The sequence below is a fragment of the Eschscholzia californica genome, unplaced genomic scaffold (genome assembly GCF_041429995.1).
Source record: "Eschscholzia californica isolate CP2 unplaced genomic scaffold, dmEscCali1.0.p SCAF_2, whole genome shotgun sequence".
In the NCBI taxonomy this organism is placed as follows: domain Eukaryota; kingdom Viridiplantae; phylum Streptophyta; class Magnoliopsida; order Ranunculales; family Papaveraceae; genus Eschscholzia; species Eschscholzia californica.
The window spans coordinates 19,783,290-19,796,264 of record NW_028238309.1 but is presented as its reverse complement, the minus strand read 5'-3'; the positions used below and the strand labels follow the sequence as shown (position 1 = coordinate 19,796,264).

General features: G+C 41.2%; 1 protein-coding gene across 3 annotated transcripts; it reads left to right on the top strand.

The window, feature by feature from the left end:
- The first annotated feature begins 382 nt into the window (after window positions 1-382).
- Window positions 383-7,162, top strand: LOC147556753 (serine/threonine protein phosphatase 2A 55 kDa regulatory subunit B beta isoform-like). 3 transcript variants are annotated; one of them, XM_086657690.1, is made up of 14 exons: window positions 383-864; window positions 2,246-2,349; window positions 2,434-2,529; window positions 2,612-2,731; window positions 3,385-3,591; window positions 3,910-4,001; window positions 4,518-4,636; window positions 5,001-5,124; window positions 5,244-5,367; window positions 5,722-5,790; window positions 5,894-5,985; window positions 6,070-6,147; window positions 6,251-6,321; window positions 6,440-7,162. In XM_086657690.1, exons 1-14 carry the CDS (start codon window positions 750-752, stop codon window positions 6,577-6,579), a joined length of 1,551 nt encoding a protein of 516 aa, XP_086513816.1. In that variant the 5' UTR covers window positions 383-749; the 3' UTR covers window positions 6,580-7,162. The 3 variants fall into 3 exon arrangements, with proteins under 3 accessions (XP_086513816.1, XP_086513815.1, XP_086513814.1); XM_086657689.1 differs by having other exon boundaries at window positions 3,385-3,594; XM_086657688.1 differs by having other exon boundaries at window positions 3,385-3,597.
- Window positions 7,163-12,975: the final 5,813 nt, after the last annotated feature.

Sequence of the window (12,975 nt, the reverse complement as noted above, 5' to 3'; positions counted from 1 at the left end):
TTCGGATAAAAAATTCTTTATTTGTTCATTAGTGACCGGTATCCGACCGACTGACACCCGATTTGCCCGACTATCAAAACGGTCACGGACGAGCACTTTGTTGGAGAAAAAATCTGAAATGTCTGTCCGTTTTGTCCAGAAGTCTGAGTGGACACTTAGTACTTATGCCCGTTCCACCCGGACCGGTGAGTTAGTGTCCGTTTCCCGCTCGTCCGGACCGGTTGAGTTAGTGTTCGTTTCCCGCCCGTCCGGACCTTTTCCCACCCGTCCGGACCTTTTCCCACCCCTACCCTTGTGTACATTTTGAATATGACTAGGGGTAATTTCGTCTTTACACACTCTTTCAAAAGCGTTAAAAGACAAAAATAGTTCTTGTCGTATTAGCTACATGAGCCACAAACGATGTACTACGAGGGTGTTTTTCTAAAATTTTAATTCCACCCAAAAGAACGAAAGGTACACCCGAAAAAAACAGAGGAAAAGAAAAGAAAAGAAAACGAGGGAGAGAGAGAGAGAGAGACTTGAGAGCCTCACAGTTTCCCCCTTTATTTTATGTCAATGAAGAGATCGGAAAACAGCATTTTCATGGAGTTTTGTACCGATTCGAAATCAACGATCTTTTGATTGATTGAAACTTTGTTTTATAGATTGAAGATCTTTTCTATTTTCAACTCCAGATTTTGGTTTTCTATTTTGATTTTGGTGGTGGAGAATTCATATTCATATTTAATTGGAGATAGAAAAATAGAATGAACGGAGGTAAAAATGATGAAGTTTCTAATCCAGTTGGTTCTCCACAACCACTAGACTGGAAATTCTCTCAGGTTTTCGGTGAGCGGACTGCTGGTGAAGAAGTTCAGGAAGGTATGACCCTTTGGATCCGATTTTGTTTTTTTTGTAGGTAAATAATGATTTTGTTTTCATTTGGATTAGGGTTTGTTTGATGTGTTGTTGGATCTGTTAATTAGTATTACATTTATGCACAATATGTATGTTTATTGAGATTTGGGGGAAAAAGCATCCAACTTTAATGTTAAATTGGTCAAAACCCAGAGAGTGGGTAGTATGAAACTGATTAGAACTGAACATAATTACACCTTTTAAGTTTAGGTTTGAAGTGCATGCATATGATTTTGGTAACAGATGTAATTATCTATTCTGAGTTAATAGGTTAGTTCAGCTGAGTGAAAATGACAAATATACAATCAAATTGGTTCTTAATGACATTAAACCAACTGGGTTAAAGTGAAAATGAGTTTAGCTACACTACTCAAGTTTGCTGAAAAGAATTTGATATCTCTTCACACGAGGGCGTAGCGATGTTCTTTTGTATCTACCGGTAGCAAAAGCTTGATATCTAAGGTTGTGAATGGCTAAGTGCTTATTGAGAATGCTTGTTAAACTCCTTTTGAGATGCAAAGGTTCTCCCTGACATACTTTTGTTAGTGATCAATCATTTTAGGACAAACTAAAGCACATATATTATTTGTTGATGTCAATGAACAAGCACAATTATTTAACCGTTCTAGTGAATCACAAAAGCAAATATCTCTGGACCAACATTTGCATCTTTTCTTATGTCGATTTTTAAAAGATATTGATGCAAGTACCTAAAACTGATAAAAAGAAAACAATTCTGAAGTACCGAGGAACTGAAATAACTAGGTATCTGCCTGTCGAAGATTTGTGGAGGAAGGATAGATCACGGGGTTGCAGGTACAATTAATGTGTAGAGTATCACGGGCTTGGTGGGCGATTATTCGATTTTAACGGATTAATGAGGCACTATCTACACAGTTGGGTTTGACTTTTGAGAGTGATTAGTATTGAAGTGTATCATGTCCTCTAAGACGCTTTCGTTGGTAACTTCAATAGTTCAATATATTTTGTAGTGCATCTGTTCATTAAGATGAAACTCTAGGATCACTTGTTCGAAGTAATGCATTAGAAATGCAGAATCCTAGTGTGCTGAAACGTATTTTTAGAAATTGTACAGACAATGATTGCTATTTGTGTTGAACTTGCGAGAATCTAAGGTCGGATTATGCATATTTCTTATTTACATGTTTGTACTTCTTCACAGCTTTCTTTGTCACTGTGATACGAGGTTGATATAGAGGTTGTTTCAGTATGGTGTGATTGTTTCATACTGATACCAGGGTATCCTTGTCGATGTTAATTTACGTCGTTTGGTTTCCTTATTAGCTTCATTTTATGCTCACGGTTTCATTACTTCTTTTTGCAGTCGATATTATTTCAGCCATTGAGTTTGATAAAAGTGGAGACCATCTTGCAACTGGTGATAGAGGGGGACGAGTAGTCCTATTTGAAAGGACTGATACCAGAGATGTATATTTGTTGTCTTAGTTCATTCTTTTCAGTTCATTTTCTTGCAATCTTCTCATATGTTCTGTTCTGTTATGTAATGTGTAGCATGGAAATCGAAGAGATGCTGAAAGGATGGATTACCAAATAAGTAGACATCCTGAATTCCGTTACAAAACTGAGTTTCAAAGCCATGAACCTGAAGTAAATTCTTTTCCCATTTTCCTTGCTCTGACCTCATTAATTCCCACTTTTTCTTATCAACTGCTTGTCTTCTACCATTCAGTTTGACTATCTCAAGAGTTTGGAAATAGAGGAAAAAATCAACAAGATAAGATGGTGCCAGACAGCTAATGGTGCATTATTTCTTCTCTCTACTAATGACAAAACAATTAAGTATTGGAAGGTAAGATAATTTTGTAATTTTTTTTAATGAATACGTACACTTAGACAGTCAATCCAGCTGTCCTTTTATCCATATATGAACGATTTTGTTATTACATGTATGGTTTCCATTAATACTATATTACTATGTGTTTCCTCCAATACATCATGCATATTGCAGATTCCAGTGAATGTTTCCTTAGAACAATAAAAGGATACATTAAAATGGATTTGCAAGAATGTTCATGTTGTCTGGTAGGTTGCGGTCCCACTGATTTTGAATTTGAAGTGAACGAAATATTAGAATGTACATCCGTCATCTTACGCACGCGCAAACACCCACAAACACTTCAAGTGTGCCCCTATACTCCCCCTTTCACTCCTTCAGACTTGCGTTCCTAAGTGATACATAAAAACGTGTACATATTGGTTTCGCAGTTTTAAAGTAACCTTGTTAAGTTAAATACATGAGTGATGATTTTACAAGTGTTCTTCGATAGGAAAAAAGTGGGTTTCTTATTATGTAGAATGTTAAATTGTCTATTCCTCTTTTACTTCTTTGTGTCATTGCTAGCTTCTTAAATCGATGTATGGCACGAATATGTACTATCACCAACGTTCTTCTTGTCGATCAATATACTTTACATGCTCATTTGGTCTGTTTTGCCTGTACAGGTTCAGGAAAAGAAGGTGAAAAAAGTTTCTCAGATGAATGTTGACCCCTCAAAGACGACGGGAAATGGTAGTACTGCTGGTCCAAGCATACCGACAAGCCCGAAGCCACATCTTGCAAATGGAGGAAGTCCAGAGACATCATATAGTAATTTGAACAGTAACTTCTCGTTTCCCCCAGGAGGCATTCCGTCACTTCGATTGCCTGTGGTAGTTGTACTTGATCTAAACTTTGTCTCCTAAGTTCTGAAGTAACAACTTGACAATACCTTTACTCCATTGATTGTTCTGAATAGAGAGAAAAAATTGCACTCTTTTCTGTTGTACAACTTAGAAGTTCTAACATACAAAGATGCATGTCAAGTAGTATATTTTATATATCTCTATCTATCTTTGTGCCATTGTTTTGTGTTATAGAATCCGTGAAGAGCTAACAACTTGATCATTAAATTGAATCATATTTGTGTAGGATTTATGTAGCTTTATGACTGTTTTCACTACTTACATTTTTAGGAGTAATGTTTGTAGGTTTCCAGCCAAGAGACAAGCCTTGTTCCAAGATGCCGAAGAGTATATGCTCATGCCCATGACTACCATATCAATTCTATCTCAAATAACAGGTTATAACTTTTGTTTTTATCTCTCGCATTAGTTACAAATAGTTAGTTGGTGGCGTGGTACTTCTTTATTTTTTTATTTTTTTATTTTTTTTAAATCCATAATTTCGTTTGCATCATTCATTTTTATTAGGAACTTTTATTTTTCTTAGTAAATATTCACAATCACTTGGTAGCATTTTGGATGCCCATATTCGGTACCACTCTTTGATGGAAAACAGGGCGATAGGTAAAATTAGTGGATCACTAAGTTTGTTTGCTGGCCCCTAAACTCACCTTACTTGCTCTTCTTAATGTTACTCTTGGTTTCTCATGTTTATATCATAAACTCAGAAAGCAACAGTTAAGTTCTTCGTTATTATGTTATGTACAACTCTGTTCCTATATTCTATCCTCCGGAGGTCCTTGTAGTTTAAACTTTGAACTATTAATAAAACAGTATATCAGGCAGTTCCAGTTTGTGGTTTACTGTCAAGAGTCTCTATGGAGAAGTTTATATTTCTACTGTTCTCTTCACAGTGACGGTGAAACTTTTATATCCGCGGATGATCTACGCATTAATCTTTGGAATCTGGAAATAAGCAACCAAAGTTTCAACATTGTTGATGTGAAGCCTGCAAATATGGAGGACCTAACTGGTACTGTCTTATTAAGTAGTGTCTGTTTTTACAATGTCATATATGAAATCTGATTCAAGATTTGAATTGACTTGAGACAGATTGAGGAATGTTATTTTTGTTCGTGCGACTAACTTGTCTGAATATCTGATCCAGGCGATTTTGTTTCCATTTATGTCAGACGTAGAATAAGTCTGAATTACGAGCCATGGTCTGAAATAACTTGAAATGACTATTGTACCCCTGAAAAGACTTCAAGTCAGACTCAGAATTAAACAAATAAGAAAGACAAACACCATTTCCAATCTTCCTAGTTGATGTTATTCTTGAAGCTGTTGTTTTGCTGTACTGGATGTTTAACTTGTCATTTGTTTTCTACTTGCAGAGGTCATAACAGCAGCTGAGTTCCACCCCAGTCATTGTAACACACTAGCATATAGTAGCTCCAAGGGCTCAATCCGGCTGATTGATTTGAGGCAATCTGCTTTATGTGATACTCACAGCAAGTTGTGAGTGACTTTTTTTTAATCTAAGTAGTTGTTATTGTGAACTACTATGCTATAAGGATTTTTTGGAAGGAAAATGAGCAATTTCCTTTACATTGCTAAGTAAAACTTTATTTATACAGGTTCGAAGAGCAAGAGGCACCTGGCTCGAGATCTTTCTTTACGGAGATTATTGCATCAATTTCTGATATTAAGTTTGGCAAGGATGGAAGGCACATGCTTAGTCGTGATTATATGACTCTTAAGGTTCACTTCTCATATCCTCTCCACGTTTTTAGCTGATTATTTTATTTTTTGAAATTACCAGTCAAATTTATATGCTTGGGGAATATTTTCCATAGTATACTTTAACCCACTACCCCCACGCCCCCCTGCACAGACACACAACAAAGAGAAAAGAAGAACGAAACAAAAGAAAATGTTATGTGTGTGAGAGAGAGAGAGAGAAATGGTTTTATTGTTCACTTTTGAATCCTGATCTGATTGTTGGAGCTTCTTTCTGTTTGAGATGGGCACCCTTTGGTATATCATACCGACTAAACATGCTTTATACCTTGATTCTTCCTCTCCTACTTCTAATTTGCTTGACATTGGTTTCAGCTGTGGGATATAAATATGGATTCGGGTCCAGTTGCAACCTTCCAGGTTCACGAATATTTAAGGCCAAAGGTAACTTTTCTTCTGTGATATTCTCTCCCGAAGCACAGAATTTTCATTCGACATTGTTGAACTTTACGATTGTCCATTTCCTTAAGACTTCGATCTTTTACAGCTTTGTGATTTATATGAAAATGATTCGATTTTTGACAAATTCGAATGTTGTCTAAGTGGAGATGGATCACGAGTTGCAACCGGTTCCTACAGGTATAAAATTTTCAATAGTAATATACTAAAACACACATAGCAATATTTACATGTTTGATACTAACGGTATTTGCTTAACTGCAGCAACTTATTTCGTGTGTTTGGTTGTGCTTCTGGTAACACTGAAGCAACTACTCTGGAAGCTAGTAAGAACCCAATGAGGTACATATCAACCAAACAGTACTATCGAGAATTACATTTATCATTTAGTTTCTTTCTTGATTTTCTCTCTCTTCTTTCTGCCCAAATGTTCTATCTTCTTTAGGAGACACATCCAGACTCCTTCAAGACCTTCAAGATCATCCTTGGGTAGTCTAACTCGTGTTGTCCGGAGAGGTTAGTATTGTTCCTATTAAAGCACAGGAATCTAACAGATTGCAGATTTTCTTTACTGTTCTGTTTCTTCTCCATCTTATTTTCCTTCCGCCTTTTTTTTCGTGATACTCCATAACAGGAGGAGCAGATAATGCGGGTCTAGATGCAAATGGAAATTCTTTCGACTTCACTACGAAGTTGCTTCATCTAGCTTGGCACCCAACAGAAAACTCACTTGCTTGTGCTGCTGCCAATAGCTTGTACATGTATTATGCATAAGAAAGATAAATTTTGGAAGAAATTTATCGTTTTTGAGGAAGCTGTTTTTGTTGGTAAGTCTATATCTTGACTTCTGCTCCTAACTACTGAGATCGATTCTACGTCAAAAGTTCTGCTTCACAAATCCTTCCAATTATCGCTCGTTTCTCTTATCGATGGTCCAGAAGTGGCTCTTGGAAAAAAACCACGACAAAGTAACTTGTCTTTTGTTCTCAATCCAGCAAATTATTTCTGATTTTTTTTTTCGCTTTAAAAAAAGTTGTAGCTCTGTCTCTAATTGTGTTGAAACTAGAACGAGGAAAGTGTGATTGTAGTTCTCCTTTGACCGGAACAAAAAATTGTTCCATATTACTATACTGGGTTTGAGATCGATGGGGGTTTAGTAATGGGATTATTGTGTTAATTATGTTGTTTTCATAAGAGATACTTAAGTTAGAGGTCTGAAAACTCAAATCTAAGTAGAAGGAACTGTTTAATTTAGTTTAAGATTCATTTCTTCTGTCATTGGAAGTTGTATTATTGTTGGATCAACAAGTTTGAAGCCTTTGTTGAATTATTTATGAAGATTAATTTTTTGTTTTCAGTTCTAATTCTCATCTCAGTGGTTTCACAACTGAGGTTATTTCTTCATCTTATATGAGCAAGGCAGTTTCCTATATTTCTTTCTGATACAAACTCAGACTTCAAGTTTGACTCATCGGGATTACATTTTATATCATTTTCATTTTCGAAATCAAGCTATTGAAGAGTCCCTGTGTCACGGCCTTTTTGTCACGTTAGGTCGACCCGGCATATTATGCTCAAAGACACGGGTCGATAGTGCGGAATATCAAATCCTAACGTACCGTGCGGCGTCATGTACTCCCTCCTAGTACATAACCAGCCTTCCCGAACATATTCGGAGCATCTCGACTATCAAGTCATCTTGGTTCCCAACCAATAATGCGGCATGACACCAACGTGTCCCAACCTACGAGCATAGCTCGAGCCGTCCCGTATAACGCTTCCTTGAGTCATAGACTCTCGCCCACTATAAAGGATACCAACATATGTGCGGAGCACACCAAGCCGCATATGCGGATCTTGCCATCTAGTCTCAAGCATCCGTCACCTATCATCTCGGCTACCATCCGGACATTGGGCATAGGAGCATCCATCTCTAATAAGCTACCTCATGCCCAACATAGCACATCAAGGCTTGGCCCCTTGAATAGCTCAATCCTCCTTATGGAATATGCTAGCACGACGCACGCCTCGCCATGGCATGAGAACATGCAACACCTTTTCCAAAGGAACCCGCAGTAACCTATCTCCAGGTACTGTCCCGAGCCATTTCCTATGACAAGGGAACCCGTGCAATATGCTTCTCTCGCATACGCTAGGCCGGCCTCATGGGTTGCGCCACGAGGATGCTCACTTTCGTGCATACCATGCTAAGGATGGGCGAGCTCCCATCCACGAGGTCTTGACATATGCTGGATGCATATGAGGAAGGGAGACCACCCCCTCCTAAGGTGCAAACTTCTTGTTTTGCCTATTTCCACAAGGAAACATCAATCCTTTTAACCAGGCATATTCTCGTCCAAATGACCCTTCGTATCCTTGACAAAGTCTTGAATGCCACGGGCGTCCCGTGCATGGCCTAAGGAAGCTTGCTTGGCACTCTTGCCCTATCTCGACCTCGTATTCGGCCCTACGGCCTATATGCTCGTACGTGCTCCTAGCACTCGTCACGTCATATGCATGCTCAACAATATGCACGTGACATACTCCCCCACTTGTAATGTCGACGTCCTCGTCGACTAAGTTTGGAGTACTTCAATCTTCTGCCTCCATTCCGATGCTACCACTGCACCTTCATGCCTTCGGCAGACCACACCTCCGTGTGAACTCAACTACGCAGTCTCGTCGCGCAGGTTCCCCTTCCGGGTTAACTCAATCTTCTGCAATGCATCCTCCGATGCGTTAGGATAATGGTCTTCTCTACCATTCATCCATGCTCAATGTCGCTTCTCCGTTGCAGCCTCCGCCGCTTCTCAAACTCAGGTACCTCACCTCCTCGGCTTCACCTCGAGTTGGCATCTCGATTGTCACCTTCCATCTCTGCTTTTGTGACCAATCTTGCCATGCGTATCGCAGTAAACTGCGACACAACTCGTCACTCTGGTACCTCAGCAACCGCTGCCTTCACCCGAGTTAGCATCTCGACGCCACTGCGTCTTGCCATGTGCCTGCAATGTTGCCATCGCAAAGCAACTCGTCTTCAATGTCACTCACCTCTGGATCAGACCCAACGTACCCATGTACTCCACGTTCTGACTCCTTGGTTTGCTTGTTCATTGAGACCCTCATTACGCCCTCCGGCTTCTCACATCAAGTGCACTCTGGTACCTAAGCATCACTACTTGTACCCTTGAGCGTAGACCACTTGAACTCTTCGCAATGTCGCCCCTCTCTCGACGACCCTTGCCTCGATTGTGCCTCTGCACCTGCACCCCTGTGCAACTCAAACAAGCCTCTGCTTGTGCGCCTCCGCGCTTGCGCCTCGTGCGCTCGGCATCCTCCATGCCATCCCTTCCTCGGGAAATTGTCGTGTTGCCTTCGATGTCCACTAAACGAGTACGGTATCTTTCTCTCCGCGAGAACTACATGGTACCAAACCATCCACCATTGGCATACTCTTGGGAACGTCCTCTCTGACTACATCCAGACACACACTTGCCATTTAATCATTGGCGATGCTCCTTAACCCGAGCATCTTGGTAGGCTCGTGTCCCTCTTGAACACATCCGAACGTACCACCGCATAAGTTCCAACACATCTTATGCAGCACCATACGGCTTACTACACACTGTCACACTCGACGTTGTCATATATCTCTGACGATCTGAACTTGGTTCCAACTATCACCAGAATTGGACGATGCTTAATGTCACCACGACACACCATCCTGGAATCCCATAACGTGAGCTGATCTCCTCTCAGTCACCACGTACTCATTGCACACTGTAGGCTTGAACTCGGTTCCAACTTACCTCCAATGCATAACTCAAACATGGGCCGATCCACTTCAGATACAACGACCCTCATATTACTTGACGGCTCGAACTCGGTTCCAACTACCATCAGTACTTCACTTGGTCTCGTGAATCTGTCTCCATAGACTTCACACCAATATGTCCATAAGCTTCAATGTTGGTTTCGGCTTATAGCACTCATGCGACATACCACACACAAACGTGCTAGCATATCCATGTCTCATCTCAAGTGAGGTCCGTTCTCTTCGGACTCAAATGCACTTATACCACATAAGCACCTTGATCTAGCACCAACTTGCCCAACGATGTACTCTGTCCATCTATCTTACTCTTGACTTCTGTCTTCTGTAAGTAGCTTGAACTCACAACATCACAAGTCACTCGATGCTACCTTCGGCTTAAGCATAAGAGAGTATCCTTCAACACCTTGTTGCCATACCCTGCTCTAACGCTCAAGTATCACTTGGATCAACATAGCTCCACTCTTGGATGCCAATCCAACAAGTGTATTCAGACTAGCTTCCCACGAGCTCCCAGCCTGACTCTACTTGCCATCTTGGTAAGCTTCTTACCAAGCATGTTGTCCACACAAAGGACTCTAACATATGATGTACCCAATGCGCACCAAATCGTACTGAGCATTACTGCACTAAGCTCGCACACGACTCACCGTGCCATTCTTGGTTCATCTCATCTCTGCACGTGTCCTTACCTCTAAAGGACTCAAGTATATATGGTACCTTCTTGCCAACCAAGTCACACTGAACTCTTACAGCTTGCACATGACTCTTTGTGCCAACACGGTTCCATCTCATATCTCGCATATGTCCTTCTTGCTCAAAGGAACATAGACCCAAGTATAGCTACCACCGTAGCATCCGTGCACACGGCCTATTCCTTCCATCGGAACTCTCGTCGCCTTATGCACCATGCATCCCTCGACAAAGGTCCCATCCTGTATCACAGCTTCAGAGACCCTATCATCTTGAATGCATCTCACTCTGAAAGCCTTCTCTTGGAATCATGCTCTCAACGCTGCTCTTCATACACACTCCAGTATACCACATACCATAGTGGGAGAATCACTAAGCTCTTCGTCACACTCTTCGAGCATAGATACCATCCCTTTGAACCTGCCATCCAGGCTCTAGAAGTATGCTTCCAAACATACCACATGTTCTTAGGCATATCTTCGTGCTTGTCTCATCAAGCTCCCAAAACACATCCATTTGCCGCAATCACTAGGCTCTTGGAGCACATCTTGTAAGCTATCGAGCTCTAAGTCCACCCATCACTAGGACCAGAGCAATATACACGTTGGCCTATCCACTAGGCTATTATACCAACTGTTAAATGGGTATCAGGATGCAATACATCTTCACTCGTGCATCTCCATCCTGTAGCTCAGGCTCTGACATCCATTTCTCATCTAGGATCAGAGCACAATACTCTAGCTTGTCATCCAAGCTCTGATCACAACTCTCATATGGGATCAGAACACAATCCATTAGCTTGCTCTTCAAGCTCTGATACCAATTGTCAAATAGGTATCAGAGGGTAATATATCTTTAGCCTTTCGTCTAGGCTCTGATACCAATTGTCAAATAGGTATCAGAGTGTAGTATATGTCTAGCCTGCACGTCTTCAGGCTCTGATACCAATTGTCACGGCCTTTTTGTCACGTTAGGTCGACCCGGCATATTATGCTCAAAGACACGGGTCGATAGTGCGGAATATCAAATCCTAACGTACCGTGCGGCGTCATGTACTCCCTCCTAGTACATAACCAGCCTTCCCGAACATATTCGGAGCATCTCGACTATCAAGTCATCTTGGTTCCCAACCAATAATGCGGCATGACACCAACGTGTCCCAACCTACGAGCATAGCTCGAGCCGTCCCGTATAACGCTTCCTTGAGTCATAGACTCTCGCCCACTATAAAGGATACCAACATATGTGCGGAGCACACCAAGCCGCATATGCGGATCTTGCCATCTAGTCTCAAGCATCCGTCACCTATCATCTCGGCTACCATCCGGACATTGGGCATAGGAGCATCCATCTCTAATAAGCTACCTCATGCCCAACATAGCACATCAAGGCTTGGCCCCTTGAATAGCTCAATCCTCCTTATGGAATATGCTAGCACGACGCACGCCTCGCCATGGCATGAGAACATGCAACACCTTTTCCAAAGGAACCCGCAGTAACCTATCTCCAGGTACTGTCCCGAGCCATTTCCTATGACAAGGGAACCCGTGCAATATGCTTCTCTCGCATACGCTAGGCCGGCCTCATGGGTTGCGCCACGAGGATGCTCACTTTCGTGCATACCATGCTAAGGATGGGCGAGCTCCCATCCACGAGGTCTTGACATATGCTGGATGCATATGAGGAAGGGAGACCACCCCCTCCTAAGGTGCAAACTTCTTGTTTTGCCTATTTCCACAAGGAAACATCAATCCTTTTAACCAGGCATATTCTCGTCCAAATGACCCTTCGTATCCTTGACAAAGTCTTGAATGCCACGGGCGTCCCGTGCATGGCCTAAGGAAGCTTGCTTGGCACTCTTGCCCTATCTCGACCTCGTATTCGGCCCTACGGCCTATATGCTCGTACGTGCTCCTAGCACTCGTCACGTCATATGCATGCTCAACAATATGCACGTGACACCTGGACTAATTTAGTTTTCTATTATTCAGGCCTTTTAAAGTGGTAGCAGTCTTGGTGATTTAGACAGAGTATACTTGAATGATCATTTGGGATAACTTGAATTATGACATAGCACAACCCTAATATTATAGGTTTACCCGACTCTATATGTCACAGAATTAGTACTTGTGAGTGTATTCATAAATCACAAGATCATAATAATCCTCGTTTGGAACAGTGTCAGTGTTATGGGATGTACTCTTGCGCTTAAGCTTATCAAGTGTCGAGGTGGGCTGGTAGAGCGGAGACAATATTAATAACTAGCCAAGAGCCAAGCGGACACCGTAACAAGAATATTATGCCTGAGCCCTTATAGTGACTCCAAACGAACAATAATTATGAGATCTTCGTGTGTGTGTGTGTGTGTGTACATAGCATGTTTAAGAGATGTCTAAAATGAACTTCGAAATGACATACAATTCAAGTTCTTAAGGCCATGGTTACTTCCAAGACTATTCATACTCAAGTTATAGGTGTCATGTAATGTATATAATAGTATAGTATATTTCATTGGTAGTAGAACATTAGTAAGTAAAAGTTTTATGGTTTTAGGAATGAGAAACAAAATGAAGAACGGCATACCAAGTATGATTGTTGCTATGTTTGCGATTTGCGAACTCTACTTTTCTAGTTTGTTGGCTAGT

Bases quoted from the DNA above. Each gene is read 5' to 3' on its own strand.
- LOC147556753 (XM_086657688.1), top strand. From the start codon at position 750: ATGAACGGAGGTAAAAATGATGAAGTTTCTAATCCAGTTGGTTCTCCA. The intron at 3,598-3,909 runs GTACTTGATCTA...TAATGTTTGTAG, and splicing joins TTCGATTGCCTGTGGTAGTT to GTTTCCAGCCAAGAGACAAG. The intron at 6,148-6,250 runs GTACATATCAAC...TATCTTCTTTAG, and splicing joins GCTAGTAAGAACCCAATGAG to GAGACACATCCAGACTCCTT.